Raw genomic sequence first — 24,809 nt, 5'->3', positions numbered from 1 at the left:
CAAATTCCCATTAACATTTCTCTTCTCTTCTGTTTTCTCCTCATCTGTTCAATATTACTCAGAGATGTAATCTATAGTATAACCCAGTGGCCCTAACGCCATAATGACCAAAGACTGGTGTGGGTGGGCGGGGCTGTGAGCACAGCCAGGCTGCATGGGTGGGCGGGGCCACGCCATTTTGCGCTTTGGACTTCTAGTATATTATGTAGTTATATGCCACAGAGCAACATTTTGGTCAATGACAGACTACCTTTATGAGGGTGGCATACCATACAGTCTAGGTGTGTAGTAGGTATACCATCTAGGTTTGTGTAAGTGCCTGCTATGATGCTCCCAATGACAAAATTGCCTCGCGATGCATTTCTTAGAACAGATCCCCGGCACTAGATGGTGTATGATTGTATTGGAGAAGGACACTGTCTCATGGTTAGTCAGCAAAAATAAAATGTGTAAAGTAAGCACATTATAATAAAGCATACCAATCAATGAAGCATCATGAGGGCTAGATAAACAAGAGAAAACTTAGGAGAATTGCACAGAAGAAGAAGGCAAGCAAAGAGAGCACTGGGCCTTTGTTCACTGTTCAACAGAAGCTGAACTGTACATATGAAATAGACCCCTCCCTTCCTTTGATAATGACATTGTTAAATTCTGGTTTCCCCGTAGTTTTTATTCTTCTAAATGGCCTCACTCCCTACATTACTGTACAAAGACATATTTATTTTTCTTTTTAGGTATTTCCTATAACTTTATCCCCAAATCAGAATTTCTAGATCAGAGAATATTACTGATTTTGGTTTTTAATTTTGCTTTGTGGATTCACTTTTATTATAGTAGTTTAAGTTTGATTACAAAAGAATACTGCTATATTCTATTCACAGATCATATTTGGATGCAATTTATCAGAGATGAAATATTGAGTGGTATAGACCATTGGTCTGACCAGTTGAAGTATGTCATGGGTCTTTCTTTAATCTACTGCCCAGTCTTATACCGAAGCATGGAAATAAGTATGAGAGTGAGCGTTACAGTTGTTTCACATAGTGAGTTTCCTATATATATTAGGTTTCTAGTATGTTCTGGATATAGATTTTTATACTTCAGACATCTGCACACATAAAGAATATTGAGTGGTTTGTGGGGGGGGGGGATCTTGTTACTATAGATATTATAGAATAATGGAAGAGTAATCGAAGAGTATTTTTCCTAGAATGTTTGGCTGGCATTCCTTGGGATATTAAAATGTTCGAACTAAACTATTTATCCAGTAGATGGCACTCTTAGTCCTTGGACCCCAAAGTTCACAAATGAATGACTGTTCCTTTGTGTTGGTTATATAGATCATAACAGAATCCATGCTACTGACGTCTTACATGCTGTTTGGTATCTTACTACACAACCTATTCCTGGCCTCTCAACTGTGATTAATGATCATGGATCAGCAAGTGATTCAGGTACGTGCTAAGGACATCTGTGCTCCCTTGTGAGCCCTGGGAACAATAGAGTACCTTTTCTTAGGAGGTCAAGATAAATGACATCATTTAATTCTTGTTCAAAATCTCTATTACTTTCATCTTTTCTTTTCAGATTCTGACAGTGGATTTACACATGGACACATGGGATATGTATTCTCAAAAATGTACAATGTGCCAGACGATAAATATGGATGTCTGTCTGGAAATATTCCTGCCTTAGAGTTGATGGCACTGTATGTGGCTGCAGCCATGCATGACTATGACCACCCAGGAAGGACTAACGCATTCCTGGTTGCAACTAGTGCTCCTCAGGTAACTCTATTTTGATTATGAGAAATAATTCAATTGAGAGATTTCTCTGAAAAAAAATCATTGTTTTAAATTTGATTTATATTAGGCACCAAATAAATATGAGCCGAACTATATTTGGCCCTGACATAAAGTTCTTAGAGATCATGCCAGCTTTGAAAAGATAATGTGATTTGTTCCAAGTTATTCATGGTAGGTATGCAACTTGATTACCCATGGAAATATCTTCTTAGTTTTTTCCTAGGGAAGGAAAACTACTTGAATTCATGTTTATGAACTTCCTCAACAAAATCCAACTTGTACAGAAGTCCTTTTCTGAAAAGATTAGAGAACCAAATCTTTTTGGACTTTTAAGAATGCAAGGCTTCCTTGGATATAAATCCCATTCCTTTGAAATAGATTTTTATTATAACAATTATGATTCTTAAGGTATTTTTTTGGTTAGTCGGAATTACAAATAAGTTTATTTCATTTGAGAGAAATTTTTTCCTGAGCCTAGCATTCCAAAATGGTAACTTTAAAGAAGCACATCCTTAGCATATATTTACATGTAAGTCAAAATTAATCACTAAGTATCTAATTATCATTAGCTATTCAATTAAACTCAGTAAACATCTTCCTGTTTTATAATCTAGAATTTTCTTTTACTCTGTATACAATAAAAATATTCTGTTGCTTTTTTTTCCTGACTACCTACTTTAACTTATTTCAACGTGTCTTTTGAGCAGAAGCATTATTTTTTGTATAGTCACGCAAATCCTCTTGCTTCTTACTATTCAAATTGTCCTATTTTTATACCTTAGTAATAATGTCCTTCTGTCCTAATGCCTTTTGTTTTCTATCCTCTATCACACTGTCTTCAAGCATTTTTTCAGGCAACTTTCTCTTCTTCTGGGCCTTTTCTGAGCATTATTAGAAAATTGCAAACAAGTAGATACTGTTATCTTCAATTACTAGATAAAGGGTGATAATTCCTATGGTTGATCATGGACTTGTCAGGGATTTCATTCCTCTTTATTAGTTATATCTTTAACTAAGAGGAGGCCATTCTTATTCTAGATGCAAAAATAGCTGAGTTACCTCTCAGGTATATTAATACATTTGCATATTTTTATGGTTAAATTCCTGTGTCCTGCAAAGAAATCTAATAAAATCTAGCACTAAGCCCCTCACTTGGAAGTGTTTGGAATAAAGTTTCAAGTACATTACCTTTATTTTACCAAAAAAGAAAGAACGAAATTTAACCAAAAAGAGTAATCAACAGCCAATGTGCAGCAATCAGTGATTCTTAATAACCAGCAGTCAGAAGCCTACATTTTTGTGTTCTATGAAAAAAGAAAATTCCAAACGCATTGCATATCCTCGTCTGTTTTTGTAATATTTTTTAACTTAAAAAATTGAACTCTTCCCTCTCTCGCTTGTTTGCCTAGGCGGTGCTCTACAATGATCGCTCAGTTCTGGAGAATCACCACGCAGCTGCTGCATGGAACCTTTTCATGTCCCGGCCAGAGTACAACTTCTTAGTTAACCTTGACCACGTGGAATTTAAGCATTTCCGTTTCCTTGTCATTGAAGCAATTTTGGCCACTGACTTGAAGAAACACTTTGACTTTGTAGCCAAATTTAATGCCAAGGTAACTAGATTTGTACCAGTCTTCATTTCATGGCCACACTGAAAGATGTCATGGAACTGAACTATTGAACAAGAGTCATTGCTATCACCTCTTATTTGTCCAATGTAAAAATGAAATTCAATAAAATGTTTAACTAGAAGCAGATAAATAGTCATTGGTCCCAATCTAGGAACTTGAGACATTGAGGTGCTGTCTATATTTTATTTTGTGATACAGGGAAATAATGAAATTCTGTCATTGTGTTTTTGTTTGACTTAATTTGCTCCCACGTCTGTGGTATACAAACGTAAGTAATCTGGCAGTAGAAAAGTCAAAACCCTGAAGCAATATTTCATATGTCAAACATAAATGCTCAAATGTTAATTCAAGAAAATTTCTTATTTGTAGCTACATTACTTTAATAGTAATAGATAACATGCTAATTTTAAATAGCATTTATTTTCAACTGCATAATTAATAATGAGTCATCATTTGTTATTTTATTTTTATAAACTATTTTACTATTAATTTATACTGTTTAATGCAGTAACATTATTTTAATTAGCTGAAAAAATTCTCATCACTTGGCATTCTGATCTCCACATGGTAGAAAAACAATAAATATTGTATTTTTTATTCTCCTGGTCAATTTTTGCTTTCCTTGAGGTAAAACACATCTATCTTTGTTTCTCAAACAGGTAAACGATGAGGTTGGAATAGATTGGACCAATGAAAATGATCGTCTACTAGTTTGTCAAATGTGTATAAAGCTGGCTGATATCAATGGGCCAGCTAAATGTAAAGAGCTCCATCTTCAGTGGACAGAGGGTATTGTCAGTGAATTTTATGAACAGGTAACTGATTTCATCCATGCTTAGGCTGCTCATAAATTCTGCAAAGTTTCCAAAAGCTTTGAGTGTGATAAATCTATTTCATATTCATCCTAACATTAGAAAATGCATTGGCCAATTTTAATCACAGGATTAAAAAGACCAAAAAATGGACTAAATTAAAACCATAAAAACTCAAAGATAAAGTTATTTGCAAGTATTTTGAGAGATGTTGAAGTAATAGAGACTTTGGAAAGACCACTGAAATATTGTCCTTTTACAAATTCATTATAATAGAAGCCAATTTTAGTTTAAATATATGAATATATACCAGATTAAGTTTACTTTCCTAATAGAGTTAAGAACCACAGTGTATGAAAAGGCTTAAAAAACAGGCATTTTTGCCCTAACTGGTTTGGCTTAGTGGATAGAGCATCGGCCTGCAAACTGAAAAGGGTCCCAGGTTCAATTCCCGTCAAGGGCATGTACCTGGGTTGCGGGCACATCCCCAGTAGGGGGCGTGCAAGAGGCAGCTGAATCGATGTTTCTCATCGATGTTTCTAACTCGCTATCCCTCTCCTTTCCTCTCTGTAAAAAATCAATAAAATATTTTTTTTAAAAAAGCAAGCATTTTATTTGACATGTTAATGTGAGGTTTAGCACACTGCCAAAAACCACCACCAAAATGTAAACGTGAGTGGTCTTCCCTGAATTACCCTCCACGGACCAGATTATACTGGAAATTTTGTATTGAGCATTGTGAACCAGCCTCTTAAGATGAATCTGGAGGTAGTGGAGCCTGGGTAAAGTACAAGGATCAGTGACATAAAAGCACATGAAGACATTAAAGGAAGTAAAGATATTAATCCTGGGGGGGAATAGAAGTGATATAGTAACTATCTTCAGATACTTAACAGACTGACATACAAATTTAGGATTAGGTTTACCATGAAGTAGTTGTGGAGATTAAAGAAGATATATCTTCTTGACACAGATTCTTGACATATATTCAAGAAGATATATCATATCTTCTTGAATCAGATTCTTGACACAGAATCTGATTTATAAGAAACATTAGATTCCTCTCTGCGTCCCTAAAAAGGGAATGAATATAACCAGTTTATAGAAGTTATGAGGAGATAGATTTCAGGTGAATGGCAGAAATAAATTCGCATTACTAACAGCATCCAAAAATAGGATGAGACACCTTAACAAGTAATAAATTGTCTGGACATATTTAGAGAGATTAGAAAGAACTTTTACAGGTATTATTCACAAGATTCATATGTACGATAAAAGGTTTGTGCTTCTAGAAAATAATGTTCTGCTTCTCCTAGGAATGAGGTTAATTCATAATCCTGAAATACTGAAATACAGGAAAACTCTAAAGAAAAAGGAAAATTTGCTTATAGTAATTCCCACTATATTGTCATAAACATTGTTGTTATATTAGTGTATTTCTTTATGGTTGACAATCTGGTTTTTTCCAGAAAGATTTGAAACTGTTCAAAAGACAAACATGTGTAGAATGGTCCTATTATATAAATAGTAAATAAGAATATAGACATCATATAATCACTGAAGATATAATTCAACCAAAAGCTAGGATAAGGTATCAACTTTAATTGAACAATATCATATTTTAAGATTTCTGGTAGCCAAGACAAAAAAGAAAAAAGAAAACATGATAGATTATATATTTGCTTGATAATTATTTCCAGATTTGGTTTTTATGATATATGTATATAAGGCACACTGACTAATGTGATAAGAAATATCATCTGCTGAGACATTAAACCATTTCTTATACAGATCCCCTTGATCAAAAGCCAAAGCCTCAAGATCAAAAGAGTGGTATCTTTTGAGGGGAATCTCTTAGCAATAAAGAGGGAATTCACACATGGATATCTGGGTTCTTGAGTATTTGCAAATTTTAGATGCTAAGCAAATGTTGACTTGACTTGTATTTTAAATGTCCCTTTCCTGATAACTTCCTGATTTTAGGGTGACGAAGAGGCCAGCCTTGGGTTACCAATAAGCCCCTTCATGGACCGTTCTGCTCCCCAGCTGGCCAACCTTCAGGAATCCTTCATCTCTCACATTGTGGGTCCTCTGTGCAACTCCTATGACTCAGCCGGACTGATGCCGGGGAAATGGGTGGAAGGCAGTGATGAGTCAGGAGATACCGATGACCCAGAAGAAGAGGAGGAGGAAGAAGAGGCACCAAATGAAGAGGAAACCTATGAAAATAATGAATCTCCAAGTAAGTTATAAAATCTTTTTCTAGGTTCAGCTGAATCATCCGCTTTTTATGAATTATATACTTTTGAGTCCCAATATCATCTGCTGCATTTGATTATGGAAAACCCCCTTAAATCTCATAAAAAAAGAAATTACAGGTTATGGGATTTACAATAATACCATGTTTATACAAAGACATGTTCTCTGCCATGAAGTAAAAAAAAAAAAATTTAAAATTAAATAGTTGAAGCCTATTCTTCAGAGTATCTTTTTTTTTTAAAATATATTTTATTGATTTTTTACAGAGAGGAAGGGAGAGAGATAGAGAGTTAGAAACATCGATCAGCTGCCTCCTGCCCACCCCCTACTGGGAATGGGCCTGCAACCAAGGTACATGCCCTTGACCGGAATTGAACCTGGGACCTTTCAGTCCACAGGCCAACGCTCTACCCACTGAGCCAAACCGGTTTCGGCCAGAGTATCTTAATGATTTCGGGATAAAAGGAATATCAGGTACGATCTACAGAAACTATAGGCTTTCATTGGCTAGGTAAGGGGGAGACCGTGTAAAGCAGTGAGAGATGGTAATCACTCATTCAGCAGCTATTTACTGAGTACCTACTCTGTGGCAGCCATTCTTCCAGGTACTGAAGACAGAGCTGTGAACAAGTCAGACAGAAGAATAAATAAATCCTTGCCCTTTTAGACTTTCATTCCAGTGGGGTCAGCGGACATTAAGCAAGATAATCAGTAAATCAAAGCATGTTAGGTACTGGTAAATGTTAAAATTTTTTGAAAGGTAAGGGAATATGAAATTAAAATGTTAAAATTTAAATAAGGTGGCCATGGAAGGTCTAAATAAAAAAAGACAGATGTTTAAAAAATGTTTACAGACCTGAAAAACGTGCAGGAGTGACTCATAAAGACAGAGATAAGAAGAACATTCCAAGGGGAGGGGAAAGCAGCCCTGTAATGGTCCGGAGGTGGGCGGAGGTGGGCTCGGCTGGGTGTTCAAGGAGCATCAGGAGAGCTGGGTGGCTGAAGCAGAGGAGAAGAAGGGGGGGGGGAGAGCAGCAGGAAAGAAAGGGGGGCTGTGTGATGCGAGGTTTGAAGATAGGGCTCTTAGGCCACAGTATGGAGTTTGGCTTTTACTCTGCCTGAGTTGGGAAGCCACCAGAGGTTTTGAGCAGAAGTGTTTGTTGATTCAGCTCACATCTCAACTGCATTGTTTCAGCTGCTGTATTGAGTCAATTATTGAGTTTGGGGTAGGAAAAGGGGTCTGAGCAAATGGGATGAGTTAAGAGGCTGTTGAAATTGCCCAAATGAGAGATATCTGTGGCTTTGGACTGACTTAGTGGCAAGAGGGACAAGGAGAAGTGCTCACATCTGGTCATTGATTTGGACTGCACAGTGTACCCAATCTAATCCATTTAATTAGCTATAAAAACATTATTTTTCTTCATGTGGTGAAATATTCTCAACAAAGGCTCTTTGCTATTTCTCCTGCCCTCTTCCACCCAAATCCCACCCTGCCCCAGGCCTTCATCACACTATTGCCTGTATCCATGGGTTATGCATATATGCATACAAGTTCTTTGGTTGATCTGTTCCCACCCACCCACCTACCCACCCCTGCCTTCCCTCTGAGATTCGACAGTCTGTTCCATGCTTCTATGTCTCTGGATCTATTTTGTTCATCAGTTTATTTTGTTCATTAGATTCCACATAAAATAAGCCAGTCAGAGAAAGACGAGACATAGTGGAATTTTAGAAATGGGAGGAGAACTGGTGAACATCTAGTTTAGCTGCCTCCTTTTACAAAAGACTAAACGGAGGCTCAAAAATTTAAGTAACGTTCTAAGGTGTAGATGTTTTCTGCAGAATCAGAAAGGAATCCCAGGTCCCCTCATGTTTAACTCCACGGCTATTTCCTCTTGTCCTTTTAATTTCAGAATTCATATTGACTATGATGGTTAACTGGATTTAGCCTGAAATTAAATATGCACTGATAACTTCAGCAATTTGTAAAACTTGGAGACCTCCCAGGAAACATAGTGGCTTTTTTCCTACCTCATAATTAAATCTGAAAGATTCCTGCAGCGAACTAAGAGGTTTCTAATGAAGTACTAAGCTGCATTTAGAATTTGAGCAATGAAAGGCTCTTTGTTCTCCTTTCAAGAGGTTCCAGTGCCGAACAATTTGGCTCCCAATACAAGCATGTTTTAGACCACCTGCAGACTCTAATCTACGCAAATGTATTTGGTACAAACTTGCTTCTACGTCACCTCATTCAGTTTAATTCCAGAGAGGTTTATTGCTCATGTTCAACAGCATTAATAAGAGATCAGCTGCTCTCATGGGGGCTGACCTGAAAGGAAAGGGAAAAAGTTGAGCTGTGTGTTCGCTCCCTCCCTGTGAATGCCCTGCCATGAATGTGTGTAAATTTCGGATGGAGCAATCACCCCGCATGGTAGAGTGTTTCCTCTGACCGTGATGCAAGTCTGTGCTGCAGCCAGTGGCCATCTGTAGCTCTCTTGATTCGAAAGGTTAGCATAGGAAGTATGCTAAGCTTTTAAAATTTCTCAGCAGAAACTGATTTGTATTTAGCTACAACATAAACAAAGTAGAAATAGACAAGTAAATGGCTTTTGGTAGGAGAGTATTTTAGAGATTTGCTTGTTAAAATCTAATGTATTCATCTATTTTATTATTAATGCATCTCCCTTGCTGAGAAGCTTTCAAATGAAGAAATCTTCAGGCCTGTACACATGCCCCTCATTCTGCCCAGAATGCTACCAGCCCCTTGCTTAAGACTGCCTGTATCCATTTAACCACTTAACCAGTTTTGTTATGTGTCTATATGGTTCAAAAGTAACTCAAGATTATTTTTTATTTCATGTCTTGTTTCTGAACTGTGTTTTAAAAATTGATCTTGTCCTATAAAGTACAAAATATTCCAGTGGTATATTAAAATAAAACCATTGTAGCAATCATTAGCACTTCCACAAAAATTCTGGTGTAGGACCTCCAAGACAGCTAGTTCCTTTGGCACATCTCATAGCAATTGACTTTTTCATTTTTTTCTTTTTTCTATTGTTACTGTTTTCCCCTTCTCCTCCTTCTTCTCCTCTTCCTCTTCCTCCTCCTCCTTTTCTTCTTCCTACTCTTTTTCTTCTTTCTTCCAGATTATACATTGTAAATCATTACCACTTCATTAAGGAAACCCAAATATCTGAACATGTGCTAACTTGTACTGGTAACTCTTTGATATAGTCTCAAGAAGATCAGAATTTCCTGTGGACCACTTTTTCAAATCATGATACTATTTTTATCACTTATCAATACTTCATCATTTACTTGCAACTGTGGAACAGAAACTAGAGAGAACATGACTTATTTGCTAAACTTTTATTGAACACTTACAAAAGGCTGGAGCGTTGTGGATATACACACAAAAGGAGGGAATTGCTTCTTTCCATAGGGAAGCTTACAATCGAATGGTAGGATTTGGCCTAATTTATAAATTCTTCACCTGAGTCTAAAATGGTCGCCCAGATGAAAATACTGAGAGTTACATTATCTTCTGGAAGCTTAGAAAAGAACAGCCCTCTCTTCTCTGCTCAAGGTCAGCTGCCTACTTTACCCCTCCTCTTATAGGTCTCTCCGACACTTTATGTTCAATATACCCCTCAGATCCGCTCCTCATCTGATGCTCCCTTTCTCAGGACATCATATCCCCATCTACTCGGCTGCTCCGGCCAGACAGTTTAGGGTTGTCTTTGATTCCCCCCTCTTATTTCCTACATCTAATCAGTTGCCAAAGTCGTACTGATTGAGCTTCACAAATATGTCCCACATTCATCTATCTTCATTTTCATTACCCCCATCTTGGTCTAAGCCACCGTCATCATGCAGAATCCTCCAGGTGAGACATTTCCCTCTGAGTCTGCTACCTTTCAAAGACTTTATAAAACTCAAAATAATTGTAGCGACTTGTTCACTCTACATATCCCCACTAGAGTAAAAGCTCCATGCTGGCATGTATTATATCTATCTCGCCTATCAGTGAATCACCAGACGGTGGCACACGTAGTACAGAATAGGTGCTGAATAAATACATATGGAATTAGAAGCCTAAATAGTAAATTATGACATCAAGGCAAATTATTTAAAGCATCTTACGTTTCTTCCCTTGAAACTAATTTTATTATATTTCTTCAATCAAGACATGCAATTCTATGAAAATTGTCTTCAGTTCTTCTATATTGAGGACATTAAATTGTTTGGACACAAGTAAATCTAATCTGTTTTATTTATGAAATGCGTATTTGCTGAGCCTTGCCATGTATAAGATCTGTGCAGATCTTCACAAAGTTTCCTCAGAGAGGCTGTAGTCTAATAAAGGAGCTGGAATCTATGAGAATAAGGTAAGTGCCTTCGAGGATTTAGGACATTGTTTTTGATACAAGTGACAAAACTTAAATGAATATATACAAAAGGGAAATTATTGGTTCATGTAAACATAATGTTGGCTGGTATGAGAGCTTACTTGCTCCTGTTCTTGTCTCTGACTCATCTGCCTAGCGAACTTGTTCTTTCAGTCTTGCTCTATGTTAACTTCATTTCAAATACATTAGCAGAGAAGAAAAGATCTCCAATCCTGACCCCCAGACCTCATGCTCACGTTGCACCAATAGTAAAAGTCCCAGGGAAGGACTCTGATAGGCCTGAATTAGGTTCCATACCTGTGCACTGGCCAATCACTAGGACACAGCTATGTTGTTGGAAGTGGGTGGGGAAGTTGAATTTGATCACCTTTTCCAGAACTATGTAACTGAAAGAAAGGGTCACTCTCCCTAAATGATTTTGGATATGTAGTTACCAGAAAAAGAGATAATGAGAATGAGAAATTAAAAAAAAACAAACTACTATCTACTATGAGAAGCATAGATAGAGTGACAAGAGAGTTTGAGAGAGAGATTGAAAGATTTTACTTAGAAGAGGAATTCAATGAATGTGACTGGATCTCAAAATAATAAATGGACATGAACTTTCAGTGTCTGAGAAGAGCATTTCAGAAGGAGGGGCTGTACCAGCTAGAAAGTAGAAGTGTTCAGTGTATACAGAAAAGAGAGCAGCAGGTAAGTGCAGATACAAACCAGCCTGCGGATGGAGGAAGACTGCAAAAGTGTGTTTGTGTCAGCTTGTGGGAAAACTTTGTGAGGAGTTTGACATTAGTGCACATGAAGCAGAGCAGGAACATCAAAACCCTCTTTAAAGAAATCAATTGTGTGGACTCTTGTGAGTTGAAGTGGTTGACAAAGTAAAGGAAGACATAGCAAGAAGTTACGTTAGTCATCTTTTGGTGAAAAGTCTTGAGAGTCTGAAGGAGTGGGCATAATACCAAGCTACCAATACAAAGAACTATGTCAATACCAAATATCAACTGCCATTCAGAGCCCTGTCTCAATGCTAGAGTAACGGTGACCGCCATCTCCCTCTTCTCTCCCCATTCTGGAAATGACATTATTACCAGACACAAGTCCAATGACAGATATCCGTATCCATTTGGTACTTAATTCCTATAGATAATGTGAAAAGAAATAACTGTTGTATTCAGCACACAAATAAGTAGTCTAATTTGGTGTTTTCCCAGGAAAGAAAACTTTCAAAAGGAGGAAAATCTGCTGCCAAATCACTCAGCACCTCGTGCAGAACCACACGATGTGGAAGAAAGTCATTGAAGAGGAGCAGCGGTTGGCGGGAAGTGAAAGCCAGTCCCCAGACCCGTCTCCCCAACAGCATTCCTCAGAACACATCCAGGCCATCAGGGAAGAAGAAGAAGAAAAGGGGAAGCCGAGAGAAGAGGAGACCCTGACCCCACAGCCAAACCAGTGACAGTGGATTATATGAGCGCTGCCTCGAAACCCAGTGACTCGTCACAGACTCTTTCCAAGCCAGCACAACACTTAGACACAACACTGTAGAAATACGAGAAGATGAGCAAATGGCCATTGCATTTGGGGAGTCTTCGCATTTTATGTGTTTATTTTTACAGTGAGGTACATGGTTAAAAACTCTTGCTCAGAGAAGCTTTCACGTTGCAACACCAGCTTCTAAAGATTTTTTTTTTTTAAAGGAAGAAATATATATGTGTGTGTGTATATAAGCTCTCACATAGATACATGTAAAATATATTCACACACACACAACACACATACACACTGAAAGCCAGAAGTACTGGCTCCACATTTTAGTAACATTCATATTAAGATATATAGTGGTCACTGTGATATAATAAATCGTAAAAAGAAAAAATGAAGGAAAACGAAGGAAATGGTGAGGCTTAGCAGGGAACAAGGCAGCCAATGTAGGTTACAATTAAGAAGCTTTTGCTCTTAGGACTGAGGGATGAATGTTCCAGAGAATTATTTGAATTCTTGTACACCCTACCAACATCGTGTGTGTGTGTGTGTGTGTGTGTGTGTGTGTGTGTGTGTGTGTGTGAGAGAGAGAGAGAGAGAACTGATGGGGTGTTTGTGGGTATGGATGTTAATGTGTATGTAGAGAGAGATTTTTGTGGTTAGTAATTTATAGAATTCCACCAGCAGATGACTCAACACATGTGAACAAATGGAGGGAAGTTTGCTCTGGAGTGTCTTTGAGAGGCAGCCATTCCCAATGCCTTCCTCCATTTAGCTTCAATAAAGGTCCCTCTGAGGAGGGAGTGGGTGTTCACGGGCTAGGTGAGAGGGCCACGTGATGGGTACTGCTGCTAAACACCGCTTGGAGGCTCTCCATCACCAGCCTTAAATGTGGAAGACTGAGGCCTTTTCCAATCTCCTGGCCTAATGCATGTGTAGGGGCTGTTTGCGAGTATGCCTGTCACTCACCTAAGATCAAATCACTACTAAGGGGATGGCATTCTTTATGCATAAACACCTAGGAATAAGCTAGTGTCCAGTCTTTTCATCAGGTGAGAATTCTAAAAGGTTTTCCAGAGAAGACCTGGGAATTGCTCTTCGCGGTGATCCCCATGTCTTAATCTGCTACAAACTGTGCCTGGTAGAAAACAGAAAAAGAAAGGAAGGCAAACAGAAACCATGTGAGAGATGAATGGGGAGACTTTCAAACTAGAGTTTGGTATTGGCTGACACGGGGAAAGCCCGATTCCCGGCAGCTGTTGAAGATTGGCTTTTGGGTGGCAAAGGGCCCCCTGACCCACCCTGTGGTGGTATTTCACACGCTGTGTGATGGGGTAGCTTCTACCTGCAATCTGGCCCATTGTCACGCTCCTTTTGGCAGGGAAGAATATGGAAAGGTTTGGGGGGACTGGGCCTGCCTATTATTGAAAGTCTTTTTTTTTTTTTGGTTTGTTTGTTTATCTACACTTGTTTATGCTGTGAGCCAAACCTCTATTTAAAAAGTTGATACTCACTTTCAATATTTTATTTCATATTATTATATTTGTCATGAATAGTTATCTTGATGTAAATATAAAGATTTTTTTTGTTTCTGTAGATAGTAAACTTTTTTTAAGAAACAAAAGGGAAAATGAAACATTTTTATAAAGTTACATTTTAATCACCATTTTTATACATTGAAGCTATCTCCACGCCCAGTAAGAGAGTGATGATTCATTTGCATGGAGGTCTTTGGACAGCCGCTCTCCTACCTACTCTAATATAAATGATCATCTGATACAGTTATTTTGTGCCAATTAAATGAGGATGCTGCAAGAATGTTTTTTCACCGGCAACTTTTGCTAACTTTTGGGTAGCGTTTGGGTCCATGGCTCCCAAGGGAAAGACTTTTTAAACAACCCCGAATGCTTATCATTGGTGTCCATTTCTTCCCAACACCTTTTGGGTAAAACTCTTCCTTCAGTACGATAGACAGACCAGCTCGTCATCTAAGCAAGCTCCTAAGTAGGTCTTGATTGTGATTTTTACTTTTTATTTCCTCTGAAGTCATAGAAAAGAGCGTTTACATTAAACATGCCTTTGTTTCTCATAAATGATTATCTTTCCCTTCCAAAGCAATGATTTTACAGTAATTCACGACATTTGCCAAACAAGGCAAAGATAATACAATAAAAAATAACATGGTTTCAAGGCAGATTTCCCAATAAGTATGAAAATATTGAAAGGATGAAAATATTGAAAGGATGAAATTGTTGCCGACTCTAAATAATGAGGATATTTGCTCTTTTTTTTTGTCTTCACTATTTAGGACTTACTGAGTTTTCCATTTTCTTAGTATTGCCTATGTGCCTTTATGTTTGCAAAAGTTATTTTTGAGTCAGTACATTTCCCCAATGAACTTAACTATTCTCCTTCCCTTGCGAATAAGAGAAAAGAAAAAAAAGGATTTAGACTCATATACCGCTTAAGTCTAGTTCCTTCACCAAACTGATCTTTTTCCCCTTCTCCAAATGCCATACTTTCTAAAATAAATATAAGTCCAGGAAAGATCTAGGTGTGGTGCAAGTAGAATGGCAGGAGAACAGACGTGAGTCTGTAACCTTATATGAGCAGCTTCGTCCAAGCGGCTTGACCCCAAGCAAAGGCCAGAGTACAGGCCTCAGTGAACGGCCTGTTTTGTTTGTTTTGTTTTAAAGCACATGAAGGAATGATGGCCAAAGCAGTTGGAACCTCTTCATTCCAGAGTTGTGTTTATCAGTCTAGGCAGACTGATCATTTTCCTTCAAAAATAAATTATCCGGATATGAAAGCAGGAAGTCAATTGAAATGAAGGAACAGAGATTCATCAAGTATGTGGCTTTCATACACACCCAGTGCATCCCCACGGATGCCTAGGGACATAGAAAGTCATTTCTGCTCGTGAAGTTCTCCCCCCTCCTCGATGACAGCAATAGTATTGTGTTCACTTCCAACTCCAGAGCTTCACTCCTTGAAGTGTATTTGTTGCAATTTGTTACATTTTTATAGGAGTCTACTTATAGGTGCCATTAGATAAACTCAGGTCTTTCAAATGAAGGAATTTCTGGCCCATTTAGGGGGAAAAAGAATTGTATAGGCAGCCACGAAACCAATGGTAGAAAAGGTTGGAACGAACGACCTTGATGCTAGTGGTGGTTCTCCATGGAGGAAAAGACCAGGTGTAATACGAGTGATATCCATGTCTTTCCAGCCATCTAAGCCAACTTTTAAAATAGTTTCTTTGGTGAAAACACCACTGTAAGGTGTTTTTTCAAGTGTAATTTTTTTCTCATTTATATCACACCTGGTTTTGTTCTCAGCAGAAGATGAAGACATTAGCTCTGTACAGGAATATATCTATTGGTCTTCATCTGACAAGGAATTTCTTCATACTATGTTTAAGAAAATATCCACTTTATAAAAACAGAATATCCAATTTTGTCCAGTCCATTTTGATGGAATTCAAACAAGTTCCAATCATTGCAATCCCAGTAAAACTGAAGAAAAGGGGTTGCATGTCGTGTAGACTGTTCATATTACATGTATGTATTGCGATTTCCTCGTGTCCCCTGCCTCTCTTGGTTCACGATTTCCTGATGTCCCTGTCACTTTCCAGAGAACTTTCCTTGAAGGTAAAAGCTGTGCAAAAGGCATGAGTCTCAGGCCTATACTTTGTTTAAATGATGGAAAAACATAAATTATTTTCTAAGTAATAAAGATATGAAAATTAACCTTGTAAATAAAGTTTAAAGTTTGAAATAACTGCTCTACAAATGTGAACTATTTGTGTGATGAACAATTTTTGCCTAATGAGAAGCGAAAAATCAAAAAATTTTTATCCTACGTTGGAAGGTCTTTTTGGTGCTTCTGTGTCAGTATGGGGATCTCTACTATCCTCATTTTAATATTTCTAAAATAATAATGAAAACCACAATAAGAGTCTTATCATCCTTTTCTTCTAACCTAGCCCTGATTTCTACTTAATGCCTTATCTAGTTTATATGCCATTTTAGAAATAAACTGCCTTTTAAACTCTCAGAAGACTCAAGTACAACAGAGTTCTGCAAACTTTCATAGCCTTCTAGAGTAAATCAAGATATTCCTTATTCTAGAGATTACCAGTAATGCTTAAGGAGGGAAATCAATCAAATTTTAAGTGCTAGTAGCTGAACTCTATATAATTGATAGCTAAAGTATCGACATACTTTGAACCAAATTGGGTTTCTTTCATTCACCTTCTCTCCTAACAAGCAGCAAAATAGTTTATGCCCATTGTTCTAGTTCATTCATTTCTCTCGTGATTTTGTTCATGAGGTAAAACTGTGAACTTGCTGATATTGTCCGTTCACTTTTCTTAGTTGTTCAACAAAATGAAAACCTTAAAGTAGGAGACAGATTAGCCATGTTATGTAAAAGGTATTCCAAAACTAAATTACTCTTAGAATTTCTAATCAAAGGAAAATAATACCAGTCCTATATTCATACCAGTTTGTTCCTCTAGAAAACATTCAAATTCCTATTGAAAATTTGGGGGTGAATTACTTAAAGTTGAAGCTACAAACCATGCATTAGCTAAAGAACTTAAATTGAGTTTCCATAAGCATGTGCATCATACTAGAGAACCATAGAGAAGAACACAAACATGTTTTTCAGTCTGTGTGATGCACCATGGATTTTAGGTAATTTCATTTGCTAATATGATGCTGCTTTTTTCTAACTTAAGGGTTCTTTCACCTTACCTAAACTTATCTTCATGTTCAGACTATCAAGTCATTTGAACAGCAGGTTAACAATGGTGACAAAAATAATAACTGGGCATTTTGTTGCTAAATATGTTTTAAGATACAAACTGAAGATTAAGGATGTGTTTTATTGTTGGAACTCAGTGTTAATTTGCTTTAAAAATACTGATCCAATATAAATTACTTGAATGCAGGGAAGACTATAAACTATATAAAATGATATACAGATGGAAAGCAAAATTAGTTTTTGACATATGCCTAATGTTCTAAAAAGATTCCAAATTCTCCATATTATACTTTTAAGGCAAAGTACCTTGACAGGTGTGGGTATCTGTGGATTTCTGCTTCACTGAGGAGCTGTGGAACACAGAAGAAAAGTCGAGCCTTCTTATTGATAAGAAATACTGAATGTGTCCATGTTCAGATAGATTTCCTCATGGCTTCATATCAAGAAATCATTTTTTAATCATGCAAATAATGCAATAAAAAATGCTTCACAAATAGTAATATTTAATCACCAAATGTACTTTCAAGAATATTAACATTTGATTTATTTTTGACCAAAGCTGTTCATTTATTATTCAACTTAAATGAAACCCACAAAATGACATTCCATGATATAGAGATGCTAAATATATTGAAGTAATCAGAACTAGTATTATGTAACAGGAAGCTGTAAAGATGAATATTTATTTTTTTCTAATGTCCTTTAACTCAGGGAGAAAAATGTTTTACGAAGAGTCTAATAAATACATGTGATGGAGAAATTTACTCCCAATGATTTAATTAGATTAAATGTACAAATTATACTCAGAGTTCTGAGTTACCTTCAGAAAAAAGGATGTATTATCCAGCTACTTAATCATGTTCTAGATTATTTTAAGATAAATGGTATATTGCTAGAGCTTATATTTTACTAAATTATAATGCAATTTAAAACCTAAATACTTATCTTCATTACCAAGAGAAGTTAAATCTTATTAATCTTGACTTCCACAGATGAAACACTGACCAGTCAATAAACCACACTCACTGCATTCATCTGCCAAGAGTGATCAAATGGTCGGTTGGAATTTGAAATTTATAAATAGAAAAGAACTTAAAAATATTTGTAAAGCTTTAATGCTTTAACTAAATTTTTGGTGTCAGTCGAAATACCTATTTCCAATGAAACAGAAACTACAGCAGGGAATCATCAGGGAATTCTTGTCGTCTAAAAAAAAATAAAGTCAAAGTCATAGGGGGAAAATAAGGGCATCTCCTCAATTTTGCTATTCTAACTCAAAATTAGTAAAGAAAAAAATAATTAGAAATTCTCCTCTGATGTAATAAGGAGATTGCCTTTTACCTTAAGTTCCAACTCGGCACACCTAGTTTATTGTACAGCCCATCTTACTAAAAAGTGAAAAAATAAAAAGGCAGAACTGTGGATTGGGAGTGAACACTACATAAAACTTCAAGGATCATCCCAGTACACCTCTCAATTTTATGACAACCAATTTAGTTAGTTATCAGTTACTCTGGAGTAAAGGGACTTATTTGCTTAATGGATCCATATTTCCACCCTGACTTCATTTACTACAATCAGCACTTACACATGTTTCAGAATGTGAATTAGCCCTTGGAGCTTTGAAACTGCTGCTTGAATACTTTTGAAAAGAAGGGTTTTTTAAAATATTAGTAATTTTACTCCTTTAGAATAACAAACTATCCAGATGGTTCAATGTGAAATTAAAAGTAATTGCTTAAAGATCTTTTCCTCGTGTATGTAACTTATTGCTGATATAATTGCCATCACCTTTCTTTTAAAATTTCACTGATTATGATTTTAAACCCATATTGTTAGATACTTTGCTTTAGCTATTATAAGCATAATCCAGTACTGTAGTCTTACTGTCTTTAAATAATAGCCCTAACATATCTATATGTTACCTGTTAGTGGAATTGAAGTGGCTTAAACTTTAGTACATATTTGTTCATTAGTTTAAAGGTCACTATTTTTAATACTCTGTAAAATATTTGCATGGGATTATTACCATGTTATGTATGCTTAACTGGTGTGTGTTTGTTTGTTTTCATTTTTAGTGTGGTTCATTTCTTGGTATATTCCCACAGAACTCATAGCATTTTTGTTCCAACAGGACAATTTATTAGTTGACAAGCACTGCAGATGATTATCACTGAACCCATCATCCCCTGCTATTTCTTCCTAGAGATTTTTATCATGCAAATTACAAAATGAAAATTGGTGCTTTTATAAATATTCTGAAAGTGTCAATGCAAAATGATGAAAATTAGATTCCTCATGGCTTTCTGTAATGACATTAGGATATGCAACTGAAAGAATTTCCATTTCAATCCAGAGTTGTTTTTGTTTGGATTGATTTGCTTACTTTGACTCAATTTTTGGTGTTAAAATATGTTGATTCCTGAGGAGGCATATTGTTCTGACCAGGGGTTACCTCTTCCAGGCATAAAACTGTCATTGGAAAGTTGAAATTAGCATGTCTCAAATATTTGAATTTGTAGGATATTTACAAACCAGAGAGTATTAACTTAATTTAGTATTCCTAAAAAGCAATATTTTCAAATAACTACCAACCAAAGTAAGAGTGTAAGGGATGTCATTTGTACATCAAATGTAATTCTCATGACTTTTAACAACTGAATATGTTTATTAATACCTTTCCAAATTTATCAACGTTTAAAAACCTAAGAGTGAGGCATTGAACTTAATCATTTTGCAATTAAAAAATAAATCTGCCTTCTCAACTGTCTCTTGCACTTAATATATGTAGCAATAGTTTGTATCACCCTATTATAAATACTGTTGGTTAAGTGACATAGTTAATGGCTGATACATGTTTTGTAAAAAGTAGAATCTGTACAGAAAAATTATTAGGTAAATTGTATTTATTTTTATTAATTTTTAGCTTAGAAACTATAATGATGCTCCTTTTTTGCCAGATTTACTGGAAGTGCCTCCTGGTTTTCTCTCTATATTAATATTACAGTAAAAATATACTCAAGATTATTAGACTTGTGACACAAATGATGGATGTGGATTTATGATGTGAATATATGTGTAATATAAATACAATTCTGTGGTATCATGTTTGATATAGCTCTTTGTACAACCCAAGTCATCCATCCAGCCTTTTGAAGGCATGCTTTCCTCTCATATCCAAATACAGTGGTTGTACCCAACCTATAATGGTGTGACAATCATTGGCCTTCCTGCAATTTCCAAGGACTCAGAGCTTCTATTCCCATGGTCATATGTGGAGGAATAGTTTGGGGCTAGAGTGATGGGAGCTTTGAATATCCCAGGATCCAGAGTTCGATTTTGCCTCATAGACAATATGGAAATCAATATATTTGAAAAATTAACTCCTTGGGAAGTTGGGGTAGAAATCACATTTTCCTTTTGTTTGTTTCTTAGGACTATGCTATAGTTTATTCTTCAAAATTAGTTTATGGGTGTCCAATACATTAGATATTTGGTTGGACAGACTCAGAATTATTTTTCTTCTGAGTGTTTAAACAACTTTAGAGAGAAATTTGTCTTCATGCTTTAATAATTCTAATGAACATAATGAATAGGAAAGGCAGGATAAATGCATAACTTTTTCCTGTAAATACCAGTTTTAAATGTATTGAAGTGGTACCTTAGAAACATCCGAAGTTAACCATATGATTTTTTGTGCTGTTATTATATGAATTCATGAATTTATTCTATATATTTCAACTGTTATAGTTATTCTTATTGATAGTCAAACTTTCTTATACTTGACTCTTAGGATCTTATTCAAGCTGTCTCCTAAGTCTTTTGGGCACAATCTGGACTTCACAGTCTCATTGCTTCTTCACATGACAAAATATTCCAGGCTCATCTTATATCCCTTCAACTGGCAACAGTCACGTATGAAGAAGCCATCGTTCCTTTTTTAATGCTGTTTCGGTGCTGGTTGTACTTATTGGTACAGCACTCGGTTGGGCATTGTTTCTAGATCTTTTCAGTGCAGAGAACTAGGACGTGTATAATTCAGATGGAAAATGCCTAATTCAAATTTCAGACTACAAAGTTTTTCTTAACCTCATTCATCTGGTAGATGATATTTTAAGACTGGTGGAGGTCACTAAGGGAGTAAGTGTAAATAGAGCAAAGAGAAGCTTCCAAGGACTGAACTGTGGGGGATTCCAGCAATGAAGACTAAGAGAAAATGACCACTGAGGCAGGAGGAAAACTAAGGGAATGTGGAGTTCTGAAAATGAATGAAGGAAATAGGCCAAAGAGAAGGACACAATGAATGTCCGTCATTTCTGCTAATAGAACAATTAAACTGAGGTCTGGAAATTAATCGTTAGATTTACTCATGTAAAAGTCTGATAAAAAACAGTTGTGGTGGAGTGGGAGGCAAGAAACTACTGTTCTCCCTTCTCTATTTGAAAACAGACAATACGAATATACATATACGTGGGTAGTAAATGTGGTGATGGCAAATTGTGATATTTGTCTCTATTTCATCATTGAATTCCCTAGCAAAGTCATCAGCTGGCAATGAGAGCTGGGGAAGAAATGTTGAAAGTTGTAGAAGTCACTTGGGAGAGAGGGAAATGATTGGGTTGTTGAAAGGTATTAGGTGTAACAATGCCTGTAAGGGGCCAGTGAGGCTAGTGGTCATAAGTTCAAAAGAATCCTGGAAGGCATGCTAGTGAGTTGTTCTTCAATTATTTAAAACAGTGTAGATGTACACCTGGAGTTGACAGAAAGTTGGGTTTAGCCCAGGTGTGGTTTGCCAAAGTAAAACAACAAATTGCTACATAAGCAAGATAATTGAGGCTGCATGGAAGTGAGTGATTCAAATGAGATCAACCAAAGGACTTGTACATATGCATATAAGCATAACCAATGGACACAGATACCAGAGTGGTGAGGGCATGAGCGGGGGTGGAGAGACAAGGGGGGGATAAGGACACAGATATAATACCTTAATAAAGAAAAAGTAATAAATAATAAAATGAGTACAAGAAACTCAACTCAGGTAAGGAGCAAAATGAGTATATGAATGCTGTGGGTTGAATTGTGTCCCCCCCAAAGAGATATGTTAAAATCCTAATCCCCTGTATCAGTGAATGGGCCATATTTGGAAATGGGCTTTTTGCAGATGTAATAAATTACTATGAAGTCATTAGAGTGGGCCCTAATTCATACGACTAGTATCTTTTGAAGAATAGGAAAGATACACAGGAAGAAGATTGCCATGTGACCACAGAGGCAGAAATTGAAGTAATGGATCTACAAGCCAAGGAATACTATCAATGGTCAGCAAGCACCGGAAGGTAGAAAAGGCAAGGACAAATTCTCCCCTACAGATTTCATCGGGAGCATAGCTCTGCCAACACCTTGATTTTGGGCTTCTAGCTTCCAGAACTGTGAGATAATCAAGCTCTGTTGTTGTAAGCCTCACAGTTTATGGTATTTTGGTACAGCATATTTAGGAAGCTCAGGCATATACTGTTCATTCATTTATGGTTAATTTCACACTACAGGGGCAGTTGAGTGGTTGTGACAGGGATTGGATGGCCTGCAAAGCCCCAAAAATCTACTGTTTGACCCTTTACCGAAAAACTTTGCTGATCCTTATCTATTCTGGAGTATGACAGTGGGATACAGCCAATGCAAGACTATGTATGAGAAGCTCTGAATATTGTGTAAAATAAGTATCATGTTGGTCAAAATAGTAACATTAACTGTAGACAGTAGAGGCTCAAAAGGCATCTTCTTAGAGAGTGAATTTAAACAAGTTGGGAATAGACCAAATTACACTCTCAGGGAAAAATCACTTTGTTTTGTTTTGTTTCGTTATCAGCCCTTTGCACTTTGGGCTGATAAATACTGTCTCTCCTTTAATGCATCAGTGGCCGCCTGTTGTACACATTGAAAATATAAGATCTATTCAGATGTTTGCTCACTATTCCTGATGACAAAGGCTGGTTTGATTGCTTAAATTAATTGGTCTTTCAGAGTCCGGTGCACACCATTGCTTTATTGTAAGGCCTATTATTTTCTTTATTTTCCTTGCATCCTTTCTTTCTGTCATAGTAAATATGCTTATAATAATATCTGAATATTGATTCATGATCCAGACCATTATGTGAACTGAAATTATATATGCAATGATGATACTGTCGAGTCATTAATGCTTTGTTATTTCCAATGCACTTGTAGAGGAACTCACTTTAGAGATTTAATATGGCCCCAGCAGTAAAGGCTGGGAAATGTTGGACTCTGTTTAACTCTCTGCAGCCTCAGGTCTGACTAATTACCCAGAAAGCCAGATGCGGCCCCTGCTTAAATGTCAGGCCCTAGGGAGGAGGCTAATGAATGTGTAGAATGTGGAAAACTGCCTGATGTTATCTGTTTACTTAGAAATGCATTGTTCTTTGTAGTGATCTACGTGACTACCTGCCATATGCGTTTACTGTAATCCCCTGTAAGCAAGAGACCCTGTCCTGGGAGGGGGTAGATTCTTCCCACCGGCCACCACTGGGAGCAGGCAGCTGTTTGCCTGTGTATATACATTTCTCCAATTAAAGCTCTTATGACTTTGAATAAGGCTGCATGTCAGTTCCTTAGAACTGATCCTGAATTTAGACTTTGGGGGCTTTCCCCCAACAATTGCTGCTGTGAGCAGGGTTCCATAGAAGCCACAAAACCAGGAGGTGTTGGGGGGAGAACAGGCTCTGCTGGGGGAAATCCCAGGATGGCCAAGTTCTCATGCTTTGGGCCAGTTGGCATAAGCATTGAAGGCTTGGGGGCCACTGCGTGAATATAGGTACGGCCTGAAGATACCTGCCGGAGTAGCAGAGTGATGGGGGAGGCTGACAGATAAGGAAAAGAAAGATGTTAAGGCCACAGTGGCCTTGGTAACTGGGCCCCTCCTTTGTGCCTGGGGGTTCTCTTGGGAAGAGACGTGAGCACTGGCCGATAGGAATCGCCATTTAGAAGGGAACTTCTAGTTAGAAAGGGAAGCCCTGCTGGCTACTGCTGAAGGGCTTTCGACACGCCTTTGTGATAGTGACAAGAAGGTAGAAGCCTTAGCCTGTGGGGGTGCGAAAGGGAACTGGGTGCTGTGCAGCCAGATCCGAATGGTCCTGGTCAGGGCAAACTGGGACCCCAAGACGTGGGACACCATGGAGGATTCAACCCTTTCTTTCTCTCAGAGGAGGAGGAAGAGGGGGACATGACAGAGATACCAGACTTACAAGCACGACCAGGACTGATAACCAAGTTTAAGACAGAGCAGCCGTGGCCACAGGAGGTGAACTTGGGGGATCTCCCTGGGAGAGGTGTCAGTTTACTTCTGTGAGGGAATACACCTCAGCTGATTTAGGAGGGTTAGGAAACAGGTACAGGCAGAAAGAAGTCTGGATGCTGTGCTTGTGGGACTCGTGTGCAAAAGGCATCCTCCTGACAGGGGCAGGAATCTCTTGGGTGCATGCTGGGGAGCTTGGCTAAATGGGGCGACCTGCCCTCCTCCCCACCCCGATGGTAGCCCATAGAAGCACTTCAGGAATTGATTAGAGAGCTAGAAATAAGGAATGCTATTTAGGCGCAGCATTTCTGGGGGGTCTGATAACGAGCTATTTACCT

The 24,809-nt window shown here is 37.4% G+C and overlaps 1 protein-coding gene across 1 annotated transcript in view; it reads left to right on the top strand.

Annotated features, from left to right (window-relative positions):
* The window catches only part of PDE3A (phosphodiesterase 3A), a 258,068-nt gene extending 237,715 nt beyond the window's left edge, over positions 1 to 20,353 (top strand). The window contains exons 11-16 of the mRNA XM_006773163.2: positions 1,341 to 1,454; positions 1,588 to 1,787; positions 3,215 to 3,418; positions 4,096 to 4,251; positions 6,232 to 6,490; positions 12,125 to 20,353. Coding sequence (XP_006773226.2) covers positions 1,341 to 1,454; positions 1,588 to 1,787; positions 3,215 to 3,418; positions 4,096 to 4,251; positions 6,232 to 6,490; positions 12,125 to 12,366 — 1,175 coding nt within the window. The 3' untranslated portion in view covers positions 12,367 to 20,353. The remainder of the gene's footprint in view (positions 1 to 1,340; positions 1,455 to 1,587; positions 1,788 to 3,214; positions 3,419 to 4,095; positions 4,252 to 6,231; positions 6,491 to 12,124) is intronic.
* The last annotated feature ends 4,456 nt before the right edge of the window (positions 20,354 to 24,809 follow it).

The sequence above is a fragment of the Myotis davidii genome, unplaced genomic scaffold (assembly GCF_000327345.1).
Source record: "Myotis davidii unplaced genomic scaffold, ASM32734v1 scaffold346, whole genome shotgun sequence".
NCBI classification, from domain to species: Eukaryota; Metazoa; Chordata; class Mammalia; order Chiroptera; family Vespertilionidae; genus Myotis; species Myotis davidii.
This window is presented reverse-complemented; position numbering and strand designations above follow the sequence as displayed.